This window comes from Mesoplodon densirostris, chromosome 10, assembly GCF_025265405.1.
Source record: "Mesoplodon densirostris isolate mMesDen1 chromosome 10, mMesDen1 primary haplotype, whole genome shotgun sequence".
NCBI lineage: Eukaryota > Metazoa > Chordata > Mammalia > Artiodactyla > Ziphiidae > Mesoplodon > Mesoplodon densirostris.
The window spans coordinates 97,067,473-97,088,977 of record NC_082670.1 but is presented as its reverse complement, the minus strand read 5'-3'; the positions used below and the strand labels follow the sequence as shown (position 1 = coordinate 97,088,977).

Sequence of the window (21,505 nt, the reverse complement as noted above, 5' to 3'; positions counted from 1 at the left end):
CTTTTCAAAGAGAGTGAGGAAGAAAAAAAATGGAAGGGCAAATGTAACTTATGAAGCAATGTCAAGTTGAAGTTCAAAAAGGAAACATCAAAACGATGTGCAGAGACAGAGATTTCAATGTCATAGATTTCCTGTAACTCTTGGGCTTATTCATTGCTTTCTTTCAAAAATACAGAAAGCTGGAAGCACTACCTTGCAATCTCAAAAAGGAGATGGGGAAGGGAAGGGAGGGCCTTGAGAGGATTTTGAAAAGACCTTGCAAAGTTCTAACTAATTAAACACTTCTGAGGGCTCATTCTGTCTCTTGCAACAGGGTTATGGAGGTTAAGGTGCTCGACAGGAATGCTCCGTGGTAGTGATTTGTGCTGGTCAAGGTGAAATCGACAGCAAATTCGGCCTTTGGGAGACATCATCAGGTACTATCCTTTTTTTTAAGTAAAATTAATTCGTGGAAACCAAATTTGAATGGTTAAAAACCTATTCCTCCTGAAGTAAAATGAATTCATATATGCCAAATCTGAAATGATATAAACATGTTCCTCTTGAAGTCAATATCTGGACATGGGCCCAGGGGGTCAGGATTGGAATATCATATTATATAAATGGCAAAGAATGAGATAATGGTTTTTTTTTTAACATAACTGCAGATCTACAGGGCAAAAGCCCACACAGTGAAGGTTTCTCCTGCCACTCACTTAGATTGGATGAATCATCTCTAAGTGGGTGAGTTTTTTGTAATAGAATAGTCCTGTGCCTGATGGAAATTATTCATATCTCTACATAGGTCTCAGGGTCACCCAGTTCAAAGTCCTTGGATGACAAATGGTTCATTTTAGTGCATAATAGAAAATATTGTTTCCTGTAACTTGTTTTTGATAATGTATTTGGGTCCATTGTATTTATCACTTAATATCTAGGTTCGACTACATTTTATAACTCCATGTCTGAAAAATAGCTCCAAGGAAGGCTTGAACAGGTTGATTCAGCCCTATTATTTCAGAAAGAAGGTTATGTCTAAATGTCTTTTGGGGCATTATATATATAGATCCAAAATACTAAACAGAATTAATCATATTCACATATTAAAACAGGACCATCTGTTTTGGCCATTCATGTTCTTTCAAGGTTTGAATAGAAGAATCTCTCCTCTAAAACATCTTAAGTCTTGTTCTCAAGATACAAATTCAAATATACAGTTAAATGGTTGTGTTTTATTTGACCCTGTGACACTGTTAGTCTCTTGGATAAATGAACAAGCTCTTCATTTCAATCTTTAGTTCAATAACTGCCAGAAATGACCTAAGTCAATGTGTATTCCAGCCACTAGAATCATGCAAGCATCTTATCCAATAACAATTTATATTTCAGACAGATATAATTTGAACTTAGTGGTTAAACAATTCTCAGACATATCTGGCTCTCTGACTGTCCAAACCCAGAAATTTCTGGTAGAAAGAAATGCCATCATGAGCCTTAGACCTTAGAAAGTTAAAATTTTTAAAGAAAGGATATAATGGGGAAAAACAATTTAAATTGCTATTAGGATGATGACCTGTGGGCATTCAAAATTATTTCTGGTTGCTTATACAGTCTTGGAGAAGATGAATCATGTCCAAGGAATGCAGAGGTCTGGCTAACATTACTTAAGAATTATACTGTTAGTGAGCTCTATGAACCTGAGGATAATTACTTGGCTTCAGTTTACCATATATATAGTTGCTTCCCAAATCTTTAACTCCAGCTGGAATTCTTATACTGTTGACAGAATCATTGAGATACTGTCAATATCTGTACCTTGAATCCAACATTCCCAGTATTGGCACTTGAACTATTCCTTTTCCAACTTTACTGTAGAGTCTTCTAATTTATTGTTATAGTTTCCTCTTAAACCCTCAACTTCTCATTTGCAGAAGTCACTAAAAGGAAGGACAAGCTTCACAAGAAATACTCATACTGTGTTCTGTGCTAGGGTCCAAATTTGATCTCCCCTCATAATCTCCAGTCCTCTGACTTCAGGCTCTCATCCACTCCCCACACAACACCAGCAACCAATATCCTAATGAGCAGCGGTCCCCAACCTTTCTGGCATCAGGGACCGGTTTTGTGGAAGACAATTTTTCCACGGACTGGAGGTGGGGGATGGTTTTGGGATGATTCAAGCGAATTACATTTATTGTGCACTTCATTTCTATTATTATTATATTGTAATATATAATGAAATAATTATACAGTTCACCATAATGCAGAATCACTGGGAGCCCTGAGCTTGTTTTCCTGCAACTAGATGGTCCCATCTGGGGGTGATGGGAGACGGAGACACCCGAAGTGTGTTGCTTATGTCCAGTCTACTCCATAAGATGCAGCTTAATTGTCACTTGCCACTCACTGATAGTGTTTCTGCAAGCAACTGATTTCTTACGGTCTCTGTGCAGTCAAACCTCTCTGCCAATGATAATCTGTATTTGCAGCCGCTCCCCAGCGCTAGCATCACTGCCGCAACTCCACCTCAGATCATCAGGCATTAGGTTCCATAAGGGGCACGCAACCTAGATCCCTTGTACACTCAGTTCACAGTAGGGTTCATGCTTCTCTGAGAATCTAATGCCTATGCTGATCTGACAGGAGGTGGAGCTCAGGTGGTAATGTGAGCGATGGGGAGCGGCTGTAAACACAGGTAAAGCTTTGCTCACTAGCCTGCCGCTCATCTCCTGCTGTACCTAACAGGCCACGGACTGGTACCGGTCCGTGGCCGGGGGTTGGGGATCCCTGCTAATGAGGGTTTTCAAATTCAGTTCTATGATGCTCAGAGAATTCTTGGGAGGGACGTCCTTCAACTAGGACAGCCTTGCTTTGTTTTAAATATTGAAAATTTCATGTTTAAAAAAGTAACGTGACAATTTAACAATACATACATGTTGAAAAGTACTATTTTGAGGTATCTAAATCTTGTCCTTTTGTAGAAAGAGCTTTGAATTTGGAACCTGGAGATTGAGCGCATACATTTTCTCATTTGAATCAAGGGATGGCTGGACTTGGTGTCTAAAGTCCCTTCCTACTTTAATGTGCTAAACCTTTAATTACCTCTTGAACCATCTGAATTCTTGGATCTCCTGGGTTCTCTGTTAATTACTGTTTCACTCAGACTTTCCTATTTGTGATCTCTTCATCTCTGTGTAAGTTGCACTGTACTTTTACTCCTGGCAATGGCAGAGGAGGTGCCACCAGGCCAACTGTCTCACAGGTAACAATAATAAGCCACAAAGAATATAAAAACCAACAATGTGAAGGCACACTTATGGGTAACCAAAAGCAGGTACGTTTCTATTAATAGGTACTCATTAATATATAAAACAAATATGATTGTAGGAAGTAATCCATGCATGAGACAATGGATAGAATGTGCGAATGTGCTTTGCACACTGTAAATGTTGTACAAATTAAGAGAACATTGCCATCATTTCATATTTTTAGGCTAATATTTAAAGTACTCTGTCATCTGGTTCTACCTAGTTCTCTCACTTTCTGTCCAAGTATGCCCAGTGAACACACAGCTCCTGTCAAATGAGGGTCTTCTTTGTTCTCAAATCCAATAAGCCAGCTCCTGCCTAATATATTTGTTCAAAACAACTTGTGTTTTTGGAATGTTCTCCTCCCCTTCATCCCTACCCAGTGTTCACTCTGCGGAAACACCTCCTCCACGAAGCCTTCCCTGATCTGTCAACTGCTATCCTCCTGAACACATACAGCTCATAGGGCACGAACAGCAAAACTGTTCTGTGCCATCATGTGTATTGTTTTTGAATGGGTTGGTTTAACTCTTTTTTTTTTTTTTTTTTTTCGCTACGCAGGCCTCTCACTGCTGTGGCCTCTCCCGTTGTGGAGCACAGACTCCAGACGCACAGGCTCAGCGGCCATGGCTCACGGGCCCAGCCGCTCCGCGGCATGTGGGATCTTCCCAGACCAGAGCACGAACCCATGTCCCCTGCATCGGCAGGTGGACTCTCAACCACTGCGCCACCAGGGAAGCCCTGGTTTAACTCTTTTACTGCTACCTAATTTCTATAAGAGCATACGTTTTCTCTTTTCTTCCTGGATGTGTTGTAGTCATTTCAGAACTTGAGAAATGAATCAATGAATAAAAAAGGATTGGAAATTAGCCATATGTTCATGAAAAAGGTCTTAAGGCTGGTTCACTAAGCCCGCTGCCACCCAAACAAACCAAGCTATTATCTAGTTTAACACAGACTAATTTCTTTATGTTTATTTTTAATTCTCAACTCGGTCACTGCCTACTGTTTCTCTGAATGTGCTCTTATTGGGTTAAATACATTCCTTTCTCCATCCCCCTATTCACCTTCTGAACAGAGTACTACCAATCACAGACACTAAAGCACTTACATAATATCGCTATCAGCATCACTTTTTATGTACTATTTCTCGACCTCATAATAACCTGCAAGTTAAGTGTCACTGTCCCCATTTTACAGATGAGGTCCAGAGACATGAAAGTCCAGATTCAGAAAGTGGCTCAGTTAGGACTGGTACACAGGCCTTGCTTGGCTTCAACATCCGTGCTCTCCTGACAGGCTCTTAAACTATGCCCCTACTGTCAATGGAGAAGGGAGTATTCTTCTGGACCCATGGTTCTCAAAGTGTGGTCTCAGGACCACTGGGGTTCCCCAAGTCTCTTTCAGAGAGTCCATGAGAGCCTTTCTTTTTACCTACACATCTGTGTGAGATCAGATTTTCTTTGTACACTTCAACCAAAACAACAATCGTGACAGATTAAATACAGAAGCACATACCAGAATCTAGTTTTTTCTGCTAAAATAGACATTAAAGATATTTGCAAAAACCTAAACAACATCCCTCTTTTTTGTTTGGAAAAATACAGTTTTCTTAAAATACATTAATTATGTTAATATGCACTGATTATACTGTTGTCATTTTAAAATAAAGTACTCAAATTCTCAGGATTAATTTCTAATATGCTATATACTGGTAGAAATAACCCACATAAGCAAAAGTTTTTTGGAGTATACGATAATCTTTCAGAGTGAAAAGGCGATCTGAAACCCAAAATTTGAGGACTCCAGCTTTAGAGAAGCATGGAAATTTTCAGATAAATGAATATATATGTATGCAAAACTTGCTACAAGTAAATTTAAACAATATTCATTGATAGATAAAAATTGTAACAGTTACTTCTGCCTTCTGTGATGACAGAGTAAGGGAATGGAACTGTATTTCACTACATTGTCTTTGATGTGACTTTTTCTTCCCTGGTCTGAAGCTTCTCATGGGGTAAGGACCCTGTAACCCTACTCCTGTATTACTTCCCAATGACCATTATTTACAAAATGTTTCAATGTGCACCCCTTGAAAAATTGCACCAACCCACTTAATTGGAACTACCAGCTGAAGTGAAGGAAACAAAAATTGTTGACTATCTGAAGTGACACTCAAGGAAACTGAGGGTCTCGATATCAGTTCTGTCTAGGACAGTTAAGCAGATTACAGCTTTACTGCAAACTTACCTTATCTGCTGTGTTCATTTTTTGGTCACTCAATCCTTTAAGCCACTTTGTGGGGCTGAATATTATCTAGTGATCACATATACATAGCACATCTGTGGGGAAATTAGTATGAGATGCTACACGATGCTTCTGTATTCTGACCTTAGAGATAACCCAACACCACGTGCAGTGTCATCATGGCTACAGTTTTGCCTTTAGAGCCAAAGGACCATTGCCCACAAGGTCTAGACATATAGCCATAGATGTAAGTTGGAGAGGAAAATAAAAAAGAACTCTTTTGGACTCAATAATCAGGTGATCACCTTGGAAAATAGGAAGTGAATAAGTCAACTGTTCAACTGGATGTTTTAATTTATGACTTTGGTTGTGGAAAATAAGCCAAAGAAGTATCTGGATGATTGATGAATTTTTTTTCCCTTTACCTATTTTATTAAAATGTCTTATTGGCAGGAAAAGGAACACAGAAAGAGCAGTTTTAGTCATAGCTCTGATTCTCGCTCATTCTATCACCTTGGGTAAGTTATTTTATATCTCTGGGACTTTTTCTCTTTTTCTTTTTTTTTTTTTAACTTATAAAAATCAAAGAGAAGGGCTTCCCTGGTGGCGCAATGGTTAAGAATCGCCTGCCAATGCAAGGGACATGGGTTCAAGCCCTGGTCCAGGAAGATCTCACATGCTGTGGAGCAGCTAAGCCAGTGCGCCACAACTACTGAGCCTACGCTCTAGAGCCCGCAAGCCACAACTACTGAGCCCTTGTCCCACAACTACTGAAGCCCATGTGCCTAGAGCCTGTGCTCCACAACAACAGAAGCCACTGCAATGAGAAGCCCACGCACCACAACCAAGAGTAGCTCCTGCCCACTACAACTACAGAAAGCCCGCGCGCAGCAACGAAAACCCAACACAGCCAAAAATAAAAATAAATAAAATAAATTTTAAAAAATCAATGAGTTGGCCCCAGTAGATCCTTCCAGCTCAAACATTATAGGATTCTATGAACAACAGCCTGCTCACCGCTCAAATATTATATTCCCTATTTCCTCATGGTGAAGATGATTTTACTCTCTTAACACCCGTTACATATGGGAGAAACTGAACAAAAGGCATTAAATATCAGGCTCCTTTAGTTCATGCTTCATTCTTCTAAATGATGTTACTCTGTTGGTCTATTTGTGCAAAAAGGAAGTGACTATACAGACATAATGAGGTGGAAAGATGAATAATTATCAAGTGAATTAAATCCATTTTATACTTCCCTTTCCTTTTTTCAAAGATAATTACTTTAGCACCCTCCTACTTTGTCTATGTAGACTGGCCATAATGCTTGATGTGACAGCAAGCTGGTAGCTTTCATGGGAAGCAGGAACACCTTTGCTTGCATGTAATTTAATCTTAGGATTCACTCTACCACTTGAAAACAGCCTAGCACGAGAGCCATGGTTCTCACACTGTGGACTCCAGACAAGCTGCATAAGCATGACCAAGGAACTTAACAGATATACAAATTCTCAGGTCCCACCCTAGTTGTACAGAATCAGAACTTCTGGGGATAGAATGCAGTATTCTGTATTTTAATAAAATTTTCAGATTACTCTAAAGCACACTGAAGTTTGAGAACCTCTAGCATGAAGGAACAGGCATAGAATTTGGAATCTAGCTCTACATAACCATGTAACTTCAATCAGTAACATTTTCTCTTTGGGAATCAATTTCCTTATCTATAAAATGGCTAAGTGTAGGAATGACTTGGGAGTGTCTTACTCATTCTAACTCCAAAATATATGTCAAGCCTCCATTTATTTTCCTTCTTTGAGTCCTAGCCACCAACCTCTCTCACCTGGTTGGCTTCTTGACCAGTTGTCCTGCTTTCACTCTTGGTTCCCTATAATCTAATCACCACAGAACAACCGGAGTGATCTTTTAAAAGCATGAATGTGATTGAGTCATTCCCCTGCTTAAAATCCTCCACTGGTTTCCCGTTATGATCAGAATAAATCCCAAACTCTGTGGCTGGCTTACAAGATACTGCATCATCTGTCACCCTCCTATGTTTCCAAACCTTTTGCCCTTTCTCACTATGACTAAGTTACACTAGCTTCCTTGATACATCTCACATTGCAGTGTTAATTGCAATGTTAAGTAGTTTCCTGTCTCAGGGCCTTTGTACTTCCTTACCTTCTGCCTGGAATGTACCACTCCTTGAAAGCCTGGGTCTTTTGCGTCCTTTAGGTTTCAGCTCCAAAGTCAAATCTCAGACAAGTCTTCCCTGACTACCTTATCTTATGAAGCCTTTCTTCTGCTCCTAGTTATTTGCTATCATATCATACTACTCATTTTCTTCACAACTCTTACCACACTATGAAATTTTCTAGTTCGTTTATTTGCTTAATAGTAAATTGCCCATCGGCTTCTAGTAAAAGACAAGCTCCTTGAAGGCAGGGATTTGTCTTACAACCCTAAGTGCCCAACATTGCCTGCCATATGGTAGGCAATAAAAATTTCTTTTGAACAAATTAATAATATATTAAAGCCATTTTAGAAAATGTCAACCTTTAAGTAACAAAGATCTGTAGTATTTTAACCCTGAATATATAACAGATCTATTTTTAGGAAGTTTTTTATGCTGAAAAATATCTGAAAGAGCAGATTAAAATTAGACCACACAGACAAGTATAGGTCATGGCAAAATAAATTGGGAAAATGGAGATGGGTAAAAATATTTTATGTCTGAACTAGTTTCAGTTCTTCCCATATCCCAACCACGAGTAGCACACACTAACCTAAAGACACAGCCACAGTGGAAACACACCAACCAGGAACAGGGGCTTCTATCATCCTGACACAGGGAACATAGGAGCAATGGAACCATGCCCAGCAGGTCTTTGGAGGAAGGTAAAAGGGTTTTAGGGCAGGATCAGAAAAATTGCCATTTTGTCAGGCCAGAACAGAAGTGAGCACACCTGTCCGTGGCTGTTCAAGTCAAGAGTTGATGAATGGGATGCAGCAACTTGGAACCAAAAAGGAGAAGCAGGTTTCTAAGCTGAAACCCATGGTTTATAATCCCTGAGCACAGCACATCTTAATGTTGTAAGAAATTTTCTTGTTAACAAAGACAGAACGTTCATGGATAAGTGACTGGGGCTACTTTCTCCCCTTTTGTGAAATATATGGTGACTTTAATGATAATAACTCATTTAACTTGGAGATCTAGGCAGCTGGATATCAGAAACACAGCATTGGACAAACCCACTACAGACCAGAAAAAATATTTAAAAAGAAAGAAAAAAAATGACAGCCAAGCACTTTTGTATAATTAAGCTCTCCTGTGACAATGAAAACAATTTGATAATTTCTGTGTCAACTAGCTGATACGCTAGTTGAGGATAAACAAAAGAATAAACATAGATGCAAAAGCCCAGCACCATGAAAGTCAACTTATTAGACAAGCTTCTAACACCAAGGGTGGTTGACAACTGAGGAAAAAGCTGAGTTATCTTCAGAAAGTAGGCAAATTTCATTCTGCTTTCTTCTCCATGCATGGATGCAGACAACTTCGTTTAAAAGGGAAACACTGTTAGGACCTGATTTTCATCTCCAGGCAGGATCCCTGAAAAAACCTTTCACTATACAAGGCTGGAGGCCAGTGACAAGGTTGATTCTCCAGAACAGTAACAGTGGACTCTTCTATTTCTGGTGCAGGAAATCTCTGACCTACTAGAAAGCACTATGTCAACTCCTGGTAACAGACTATTTCACGCCTTTTTAACATAGTGAAACAGATATTTCACTTCAAAGAAAAACATGAAAGTGAAAAATGACTCAATCAATTACTCGAGCAACACAAGTAACATTTAGGAACCATCGCCACTGGATGGAAATATCTATCCAACTAATTTTAAAAAAATTGGTCATTTACCTAAATATTTTCAGGTTGTTCCTACCTGATACAGGAGAAATAATTATTACACTGGAGAGAAAAATGTACCCTAAACACTTAAAAAAGACAGCAAGTGCATCTCACTGAACAAATCTGTAACCTTCAGTCTTATGTTTTTCCAGCCAATGAACTGTGATGTCTTTTGCTTTTCAACCAATCAAATAAGGTATCAACCATGACAGTTTATGAAAGAGCAAAGATCAAGCATCAAGTCTGTCATCTGGCATGAGTAGAGTTGCTCCTTTATTGTTGAAGGAAGATGGGTGATTAAAAAAGAGTGCATATTTATTCAAACAACTGGTGCTGAAGTCATCACGTGAAGCACTTGGTAAAATCATGTGTGTTCTTCCACCAACTGGGCAATGTCAGAAGCATGAGTCCAAAATGCTGAGGGTCAATGGGGGAGGTTGCTGAAGGCTAGCTGATATTCAAAATCTCTGCCCATTTTCTAATCATGCTTCTAAAAAACCTTACATGATTACTGAACAAAATTCTTTCCCCATATCTTAAAACCAAAATGCTCTGGAAGAAGAATTGATGAAATAAATACACTTTCATGGTATTAGTTACTTCAAGAAAAAGGAGGGTTTAAAGCCTTTGCTACAACTTGGCCCTGCCTAAAGAACTGCTCTCAGCCTTTTAATATACACTGTTGTTTATTTAAGCCATTCTTGAATACTTATCAATCTATAATATTTATTTTCAATATGCCAGACAGATGGGATTCAGGCATGTTCCAATTTGGGAGAACTCAATTTGCTTTCAAAATGCCTATCCAGTGAAATCCCTTTCTGGATTTCAAATCAATACCCTAACAGGGTTTCCAAGATAGGCTCAATTGATGACCACTTGCTAGAGGTTTTACATTTATATTATGTTTGGATCAATGCCGATGATTCGATTGGAATAGGAGCAGCTGCACGGAAAAAGTCTTTGGGGTGAGAGAGATTTGTCATGCTCTGCTCTGGTAAGAACTAAATTTGGACAATGTGCATTTTGAAATGTTCATAGCACCATATTAAATCACTACCAAATAGGAGCAATTACAAAGGATTAACACGAACTCCAAATCAAAATTCGAATGAAGAAAAGCAGAGAGCTTAAAAAAAAAAAAAAAAAAAAAACAGGAACAGGAATAGCAAAACGTTTCCTGTGTCAGTTTTGCAGCTTGATGGCAGGAGAGAAAATAGGTCCTCTGCAAGTGTGTTCACACTAATTTCTATGCCCCAAACGTATCAGCCTATATCTTCCATCCCTGCCCCCCATCCTCACTCTCCCCACCCAGAATCACCCAGGGCATGCTAATTAAGCAGCAAACCAAGGGTTTTACACGATCCTATTTCGAACAATCCTTCTGAAAAAACCTGAATGCAAACCTCCCAGCTTACAATGTTAATACCAGGAAGGTCAACAAATGATAAACTGGAATCACAGTCTTACCAAAGAAAGTCAGCTGTCCCCTTGCTATGTTTTTCCCTCTTGAATTTTCAGCCACACATTCGTACCAACCAGCATCCTCCTGCTGAAAATTGGGGATTTCAAGAATTCCATTTGACTTGTGTCTTCTGGCTTTCCTTGCTATCGGCTTTCCATCAGCTCTTCTCCAGATAATAGTTGGTACTGGACTGATAGCAAGAAAAAATGGGAGTGAATCAAGTTAGAGAGACTGTTTCTTTTATTTGAACCTAGGCTGCTTACAATCCCTTCCTTCTTACTTCTAAACATTATAAGCTTGCACTAGACAGTGTTCCCTTAATGTCATTTATTCACATATCACCATTAATGATTTTAGTGATATTCACATCTCCAGTATTATTATATACTTAGTGTTTTCCTTAAAATCAAATAACCCTTCTTAACCTTAAATAAGTTAATCTATATCGTATGCAATGTTACCAATGAAATAAAAACAGATTTTTATATGCTTCTTCTATTTTTTCTAGTGCATCTGTTTCTTTTAAAATCATAAATATGAAAATGAAAATGTCCATGCACAAATGGGGAGAATTAAACATGCCTTCCACTAAGGTGAGGTCCAGGCCCCCCTCTCCTTGAAACTGGTTGGTTCTTTGGCTACCTGGATTACTGAAATAAGGCAGAAGTGATGTGTCAGTTTCAAGGCTCAGGGGATAAGAAACTGGCAGCTTCTACTTGCTGCCTCTTGGGACACTCTCTGTGGAACCTTTAGGAGTCCATTGTAGCAGTCCATTAGGAGGGTGGTTTCAGGAAACTCTACTTAAGTAGTGAGATAAGGAAAGAAACAATCTGTGGGGTCTTTAAGTACTCTCAAGACATCTATCATCCTCCAGCCGAAACTGTTAGGATGCATCTTTTTTTTTTTTTTTACATCTTTATTGGAGTATAATTGCTCTACAATGGTGTGTTAGTTTCCGCTCTACAACAAAGTGAATCAGTTATACATATACATATGTTCCCATATCTCTTCCCTCTTGCGTCTCCCTCCTTCCCACCCTCCCTATCCCACCCCTCTAGGTGGTCACAAAGCACCGAGCTGATCTCCCTGTGCTATGCAGCTGCTTCCCACTAGCTATCTAGTTTACGTTTGGTAGTGCATATATATTGCAAGGGCATCACTGAATCTGCAAATCAATGGTTTAGTGAGCTAACCACAGCTTTTAAGATTGCGGCTTCCTAGCAGGGGATACAATTGTTTACATATTTATTTTTTACAAAAACACACACAGACAAGTAATTACACTAAAGACTTGCTAATCTTCTCTGGAAAACCTGAGACGGTATTTAAAAAATTAGAGCCATCAACTCTACTATACTTGTTTTAGAGGAATTTAAGTTCATTAGGCAGACACTAACTCGAAAGGCAGAAAGGGCTCTATCAAAAGTACATTATGGGTGTCTTTACATGTGATGAGATAGACACTTAATACGTGCCTTTACAAATAACTGTACTTAGAGATAGTCTTTCTGCTCTTAAGCAGGCCATGATGATGTGTTTCCGCAGCTGGATGTGCATACCCAAACATTTCTGTGTAGATTGGAGGAGCCCAATTTGGGGCCTTTGTTTTCATTCTAGTGCCATTCAAGCAGCGTGAATAGTGTGTAATTCATACCCCCCTTGAAGTGGGAACAACGTAAATTTTGCTGTCTTCCTCCACAGAAGATTTTTCAAGGTGTCACCTTGCAGAGTTCACCAAACACATTTCTAGCCTATCCAGTTACCTTCTCCCATCTTTTCTTTGAATTAAGTTTCCTAATATATATATAAATATATATTTATATACAATAAAAAACAGGACCATCTTCTACTGTTTGGCAATCTGCTTTTAGTCTCTTAGTAATAAACCATGGGCATTTTCTAGGTTTCACATGTTGTTTTACAACTTGACTTTTAATGTTGGTACAGTGTTCAATCCTACAGCAAGGTCATAATTTATTTAACGGGGTAAGTTTTCAGGACATAGAAAATGATCACTGTATATTTCAGCACCAAAGTAAAGATACTACTGCAGCGTATACTACCATGACTTGAAAACAGGAAAACCAAAAGAATCCTTCCTTTAGAGCTAAAAATAAAATTGAAAAAAAAAGGAACAGCTTTCTTCCATGGTTGCTGTAAAACACAAAATCATGCTGACACAAAAGTTAGTGTTGAGCAAAAGTTAGTGTTGCTGCCTTAGCCAACATTTGGGTACAGGAAAAGGATGAGGAGTTAGCAGTGGGTTAGCCAGATAGGTGGGGTTGGGCATAGAGATTCACGTGCATCATTAAAGTACATAGATGACCAAAAAATTCTTATTTCAGATGACAGTTTTTATCACTGATACCAAACCTTTCCTGCAGGGTTACTGGCAAAATCTTAACTGATCTGCTTTTCATCTCCCTTATGCCCTCTGACAGATACTGTAACGGAAAATCTAACTGGTTCCCAAGTAGGCTTATCTAAGAAGACTCCACAGATTGAATAATAAAATTGTGAATAATTTTCAGATGACTTTGTAAAATAAAGACTCTCTTAGAGAATATCAGGTCTTACCAATCTCTAGCCAAAGCAGAAGGAAATCGAAATCGAAAGTAGAAAGAAGATGCTATTGCTTACATGTGGAATCTAAAATATGACACAAATGAACTTATCTATGAAACAGAAACAGACTCACAGACATAGAGAACGGTCTTGTGGTTGACAAGGGGGAGGGAGGTGGGGAGGGATGGATTGGGAGCTTGGGATTAGCAGATGCAAAGCAGTATATAGAGAATGGATAAACAATAAGCTCCTACTGCATAGCATAGGGAGCTATATCCGATATCCTGTAATAAACCATAATGGAAAAGAATATGAAAAAGAATATATATATATGTATAATTGACTCACTTTGCTGTATAGCAGAAATTAACACAATACTATAAATCAACTATACTGCAATAAAATAGAATTTTCAGAACAGGAGAAAGAAGAGATGGGCAATTTAAAAGGAAATACAAGACAAGTTTGATGCATATTCCATAAACTGGGACCCGAATGAAAGTCCACATTTTTCCAGTCAACTTCACAGTACCTCAAATGAAGGCCATTGTTTTCCTGTCATTCTGGGTTAGACAACATGTACATTACAGGTCATTGTAATAGAACAAAGCACTTTTTCAGAACTGCCCATTCTCCTCTCCTTTGTGGCCATGTCCATCATGGCAGCCTAATCCCTCTCGTTCCATGACACATCCCCTCTCCATGATGAGAGGGCGAAATCAAAGATGCGCACACAGAATCACAGCAAGAGAGGCTTGGCTTGCTTTTCAGTTACTTCAGAAACCATCACGGCGAACAGTGCAAAGAAAATTCTACACTTGCCCAAGCTGGAGGGAGGACAAGGGAGAAGAGAAACCAGAACTTACTTTCCTAACGCAAAGCATTCCAGCTTCACTGTTGTTCCTTTTGCAGTCGGGACCGTTTCTGGGAACTGCACTTCTATTTTTGGCTCATATTCACCCATCACCCCTGTGAATAAACAAAGGAGCTAAGTCTTGGAGATTCTTTTAAAACATACACAAGTGTTTTTCTGTTAACGTAGGATGCTCCTACACATCACTGTGTGTGCAATTAGTTCCTTCCTTTAAAACGGCTCCTATCTCTTAACAGCCGTGAATCATGGCTTCTCTCCCAGTTACTGCTACAGAAAAATTTGTATCACAGCACCACACCATCTGCCTAGGAGTAAATTCTCCATGCATACCCCATTGCTTCTTGAAAATACTTTTTTAAAAAAAGTAGTCATGGAAGAAAAAGAGGAAGGGGTATAAAGTCCTAGTCACCGGGAATATATTAATTATTTTTTTGGAAACGTACTGCAGAAAATTTAAAATACATTAAAATAATATGTTCATGCTTTATTGTGTCTATATAAAGACAATTTCTGAGTAATCATCACCACAAATTACTTTTCTCTCACTTTTGAAGGTCAATCTGAATTAGTCATAAATTGGTATATGCAAGGTAACACAAAATTCTTATATTTTTAATATATTCTGAAACAATGACAAAAGAACAATAGGAAGTAACCATTGAAAACAACCTTTAAGTTATACCCACCTTGCCAATGGCAGCAATGGCAGGCTTACTTTGAAGGTCATATTCTCCCACTTTCCCATATCTTGGAAAATTACTGTACAATTATAGCCAAGGCAGCACAGCCGAACAAATTAAGTCCACGCTTTATAACTAAATGCTTATGAATGATTTCTTTTCTTTTTTTTTTTTTTTCTGTAGGCGGGCCTCTCACTGTTGTGGCCTCCCCCATTGCGGAGCACAGGCTCCGGACGCACAGGCCCAGCGGCCATGGCTCACGGGCCCAGCCGCTCCGCGGCATGTGGGATCTTCCCAGACCGGGGCACGAACCCGTATCCCCTGCATCGGCAGGCGGACTCTCAACCACTGCGCCACCAGGGAAGCCCCATGAATGATTTCTTATCAATACATTCTTGACACTGTCTGCCACTACTCTAATTGTTTTAATACATTTATTTCTATTCAATTTCTAGTCATTTCCTGTGGTCTCTGATTCAACTGTGCCAATATAAAGTTTGAAATTATCTAGCTTACTAAAACATGATAGGATCCTCCATCTCATCTCTTCTTTAGGCTTCCCACAGTTAGAGGGAAAAGAGACTGAAGGATTCAGATGGAAAGGTTAAAAGTAAGGAACAGATGGGGACAGGTACAATGACTAAGAGAAACAGTTCCATTCATTTTGCAGAGGTGACCCTCTTTATCTGCAGCTTCACAGTTTGGGAAGCAGCAATGGGATTTCCTCAATGTGTAAAAAAGAAATCAACCCCAAGTGACAAATGATGCATTAGTCTAGCTAGGTTTGCTGTGACATATGTCATCAAAAGCGCAAAGTTGAACATAGCTGTTCGTTTTTATCCTTTCGTAGACTGACAGGGAGGAATGGATTTGGAAGACACCTTTGAGTTAATTTGGTTCAGTATTCTTAATCTTGGCATTCATGGATGCATACTTTTCTGCAGAAAGGACCCATACCTAGCAACCCATACTAGAAAGGACCTTAACCCCCGCAAAATGAAAACCACAGTTCTAGTCTGTCCCTGCCTTTCACAAGCAAGTCTGTAATCTTGACGGGGTTAAACTGTTTGTCTTTAGTCCCACAACAGACTAGTATTCAAGGTTGCAACTCTGGTCCCTGAGTCCTCATCTTAATCTTTTACTATGGCCTCTGGCCACTGCAGGAGTAACACTCCAAAACTAAATTCCAATACACGAAATCCATGCTTGACACGTTCAGATACAAAACCATTCCCCCCTTTCTGGTCAGTCTCTGAGTCCTCTTGCACTTATGTTTGGGTTTGCCTTCCCTTAAGCATGTGCCCTCACAGCAGGACCATAAAGAGAAAGGGCTTGCTAATGCCCGCATTCGCACACTTCTGCTCAACTTGCTAACAAACAACCCATACAGCTGACTCACCATCCCATAAATATCAGTAGTATGACTTGGAGCTCAGGAACAACTTAACACCTCTGAGTGCTGTGTGTGTGGCTGTGTACCCCGAGAGCAGTGTTAATTAGAAAAACAACTGCCTTGAGAGAAAGAGGTCTTTGGTCCTCCCGGGAAATCAAGACAAACTACATTGCGGTGTATTGTGAGTGGAAGGGAGATGAAATGATACGGTTAAAATACGGAGGGTCAAGACTGTCTCAGCCATGATCAGGTTTCCCCCCTACCCCCTCGTTCTATCAACATTACATATAAACCTGGTTCCTGTAATCCAACTATGAAAGGATCATCAAGAATCAAAAATGTCTCACACATCCTTGTCCTGAGCAACCGAAATAGCACTGCTCAGTGTCCCAGGTCCCCTCAGCTATTATCTCCTCAACCTAAAATCCCACCTTTTATGGCCCTGACTCAAAATCCCCTCCTCCAGCCTGCTGTACCCCTTTCCTTAGTACGCCCTACACTCTGTAGCCCACAGCAGTCTTTAAGTGACCAGAAAGTATCAAATCTCTTTTGCTTCAGTTCTCACTGTTTCCCATGACTTACTGTAAAAAACATGTAATGATTTTGTAGACTGAGTCATGCAACCATCAGCATAACCCAGTTTTAGAACATTTTCATCACCCCAGAAAGACCCCTCATGCCTGTTGACAGTTAATTCCAGAACCAATCCCAGCCCCCGGCAACCACTAACCTGCTTTCTATGTCTATAGATTTGCCTCTTCTGGACATTACATATAAATGAAATCATACAGTGTGTGGTCTTTTGCATTCAGCTTCTTTCTTTCTTTCTTTCTTTCTTATTTTTACTGCCCTAGATGCCAGGAATACAACTGGGAATGTAAGGGAGGAAAAACTTTTTCCCTACTTTTCTAAAATTCTTTTGGCTTATTTATTAATTAAGACATTAACAGGAGAAAAAAACAAATTTAATTTTGTACATATGGGAGCCTCACACAGGCATGAGAGGGTCAAAGACAGGCAGGCAGTTAAAGCTTATAGGCCATCCTGAGCTAAGGAGGAGGGGGTAGGGATATGGGTCTTCAAAGGGAAGGAAGACAACTCACAGAAATACGGGAAAAACAAATGTTTGGTAAACAAAGTCTGTTATGCCATGCAGAGACAATAGGATAGAGTTAGGAATTTGAATACACAGGTCCACTGAGCTCTCCCGAGTCTACCACACCTAGGCCATACTCTTTGTAGTTATCTCTGGTAATAGTTCTCTTTCTGGACCAGGCCCTCTATCTGAATCCTTCATTTTTTTGTTTTTTAATTTAATTTACTTATTTTTTATACAGCAGGTTCTAGTTTATTAGTTATCTATTTTTATACATATTAGCATATATATGTCAATCCCAATCTCCCAGTTCATCCCACCATCACCACTCACGCTGCTTTCTCCCCCTTGGTGTCCATACATTTGTTCTCTACATCTGTGTCTCTATTTCTGCCTTGCAAACTGGTTCACCTGTACAATTTTTCTAGATTCCACATACATGCATTAATATACGATATTTGTTTTTCTCTTTCTGACTTCCTTCACTCTATATAAGTCTCTAGGTCCATCCACGCCTCTACAAATGACCCAATTTTGTTTCTTTTTATGGCTGAGTAATATTCCATTGTATATATGTACTGCATCTTCTGTCGATGGGCATTTAGGTTGCTTCCATGACCTGGCTATTATAAACAGTGCTGCAATGAACACTGGGGTGCATGTATCTTTTTGAATTATGGTTTTCTCTGGGTATATGCCCAGGAGTGGGATTGCTGGGTCATAGCCATATCCTTCTTAACTGCCATCTTGTCTTGCCTACCAGCTGGCTCCTCACTGAACAATTTTTTTTTTTTTTTTTTTTTTTTTTTGCGGTACGCAGGCCTCTCACTGTTGTAGCCTCTCCCGTTGTGGAGCACGGGCTCCGGACACGCAGGCTCAGCGGCCATGGCTCACGGGCCCAGCCGCTCCATGGCATGTGGGATCCTCCCGGACCAGGGCACGAACCCATGTCCCCTGCATCGGCAGGTGGACTCTCAACCGCTGCGCCACCAGGGAAGCCCTGAACAATTTTTTAAAGAACATCTCTTTCAAAGATTTCAACCTTCTGAAATATTTTGTTTATTTGTGACTTCTGTCTTCATTACAATGTATACTTCTCATGTTTAGTTCTTGTGTTTAGTTCTGTCTTCCATCCAGATTGTAAACCCCATGATGTCAAGTAATATGTCCATCTTTTTCATCCTTGCTTTTATCTTTGTCTCTGCACTTAATAGGTGCTCAGTAAAAAACTGCCATGAAACATTTCACAAATAAACTTCTGGGTGCTCTCGAATAACATTGCTGTTTTCTATCATCTTTATAGCTATTTATACATTTGTCATCTCTTCTGTTGTACTTTTACTTCTTTGAGGAATGGAAGTACTTCTGATTTTTTTCTGTTCCTCACAAATCTTAGCTCAGTACAAGGCATATGGAAAAAACTGCGATATGTAGGAATTTGTGAAAGGGAGAAAAAGATGTAGAAATGTGGCTCTTTATACTGGGACACATAATAGCCATTAAGTCAAACATGGAAGTCTTCCCAGGCATGGAAGTTGTTTTTAAGTATTATCATGGCTCTTGTCCAAGTTCACTAACTTCAGATCATGTTTCTCTAAAATGAGCTGTGTAGGTTGTTTATGTGGTCACATGGAGTGATTTCTGGGTGGACACACAGTGGTCTATATTTATGGCTATAGGAACCAAGTAATAGAGTTATCAGTAATGGTGAAGATTAAATGGTATTTATGGCAGTAGTTATAGGACATAAAGATAGGGATCAGAGGTGAAATGGCATGCATTTCACTGCTCTTTAAAGAATTTTTATTGTATGTAAAGACTGTCCTAGTATTTAAGTCATAAAAAAATGAAGGAAGACATTTTCTTCAATTACATTATGAACATTTTTTGGAACACCTGTGAAGTGTTCCATTTAATTTGATTACATCTGGCACAGGCTACATTTTTATTTGACTATTTCTTTCATTTCAACTATTTTGGCCTTTTTCTACATTAAATTTAAAAAGCTGTTGCCTTTTTTTATTTTTTAAGAAACAAAAGGCCCCTTAAAAGAGGAGCACATTTTTCAAGTCATTCCTCTGACCACCTGTACACTTTTGAAATTAATTGGTCTATAGCTGCTCTGGTGATTTACATAATAATTAGGCAAAAAGGGTGAGGCCATTGATGGAATTGCTCCAGAATCCTTTTTCCATCTTCAAACTATTTAGGAAGTCGGGAAGATATAAAGGCCTAGGTATGTCTACACAACCAAGGTACAGCTGAAGTAAAAGTGCATACAATATTGTCAGGATCAACCAGGATTTATAATCTCAGCAATATTTCCTTTCTCCTGACTGAAATATATACATTGCCTATAGAGAAAACTCTTGCTTTCAATTCTAAATAGAGATACCTATATCTATAATTTTAAACATAAGGTGAAAAAAGTCTTAATTCATTAAAATGCATTGTCAATATTTTCTATTCATTGGAATGAGAGCGCTGGCTGCTGTAACAGTAGTGAAAGTTATATCACTTAAAATTTCATACATCAAAGTCTTCAGGAGTCAGGGGCTTAGGTGTATTTACATTCCAATGAATTCAATAAATATTGATTTAACACCACCTATAGCAATGGGGTTACGATGTGCATACCACAGACCTGATCATTATCTTCATGACATTTGTAGTTAAACTTTTCCAATGCCTTGCGTAGTGATGTGGCATATGCAGGGGACAATTAATTGTTTATGGAATAACTGAGTTTATTTCCTAAAGAAGATATGCTACAAATTTCTAGGTGTTTTTTCCAAAACCAGTGTTCCTAAACTTTAAATCATGTGGAGGGCTTGAGTTTCAATTAGTAAGTTGAGATGGAGCCTGAGAACGTGCATTCTCACAAGTTCCCAGGTGATGCTGATGTTTCTGGTCCAGGGAATGTACTTTAAGAACTTCTGTAGCAACCACGAGGTATTGAGCCAAAGCAAGAAGTTGCACCGAAGAGTAACATACATCATGGGCTAGTCACTGGGAGATGACTAGTAATGCAGAGTCACACCAGTCACAATGCCAATCAAGAGCCTGGATCCTGCAGATGACCTTGTGGCAATGATTATCTCCCTTTCAAAGCCTGAAAAATTATTAAGGCTGATGCTGATGTCTGTAAGAACTAGAATGTGACAGAATAACTGCCAAATTATAGAATATAAAAGAGAAATCAGCCACACACCACTCTTGTTTAACTACAACTTGCAGACAGCTGTCTTGGCAGAAGGAGGCCAGTTTGCAGAATTTTGTGCCGTAAGATTTTGCCAACACCTGCCTTAGCTGGAATCTGCAGTTGTAAATTAAACCACAGAAGGGACTTTTACCAACTTCTACAGAGTGGGATTTTCTACTGAAGAAAAACTGCAAAAACTGTCCTATGAAAAGTTCCCACATGGCCTTTCTTGAGGAATGAATCATATGATATATATTCCATTTATTTAAAAATATTTGGAAATATCTGATTAGTCATACACATTTCTTTGGCTGAGTTCACTATTTTACTCTTTTAAGAAAAGCTTGTTTTGCCCTGGGTTGAAGGAGACATTGTAGGATCTAGGGGACTGTCCATGGAATCTCCACCACTACCCAGCCCCTAATCAGTGAATTCCCGTTCGAGGCAATAATTGTGCAAATAAGAACTTCTCCAGTGCTGGAAAAGAGGAATAAGACACCTGCGGGTGTATCTCACTTACACTTGGGGCTTTAATGTGACTTCAGAAGCCTGTGGGAGGTGAAAACAAACCCCATTATTTGACCTCAATCAAACCTACATCTCTTTCCTTCCTTCTCAATAGTTAAAGTGCAGAGATAACCTGAACTATTCCAGAAAGGTGTCTCCTATGAAGGTAGAGTAACTATTTATCCTTGCTTGCCTGGGACAGTCCTGGTTTACAACAAGTCCTGAAGTAATTTGCTAATAGTTTCCAGTTTGGGCAATTAATTATAAAGCCACCATCTT

The 21,505-nt window shown here is 39.2% G+C and overlaps 1 protein-coding gene across 7 annotated transcripts in view; it reads right to left on the bottom strand.

Annotated features, from left to right (window-relative positions):
- CNTN4 (contactin 4) overlaps positions 1–21,505 on the bottom strand; it is a 566,629-nt gene that overhangs the window by 153,472 nt on the left and 391,652 nt on the right. For all 7 annotated transcript variants that reach the window (XM_060110875.1, XM_060110877.1, XM_060110876.1 and 4 more), the window contains 2 exons: positions 14,341–14,443; positions 10,915–11,099 (listed from right to left, as the gene is read on the bottom strand). In XM_060110875.1, coding sequence (XP_059966858.1) covers positions 10,915–11,099; positions 14,341–14,443 — 288 coding nt within the window. The remainder of the gene's footprint in view (positions 1–10,914; positions 11,100–14,340; positions 14,444–21,505) is intronic.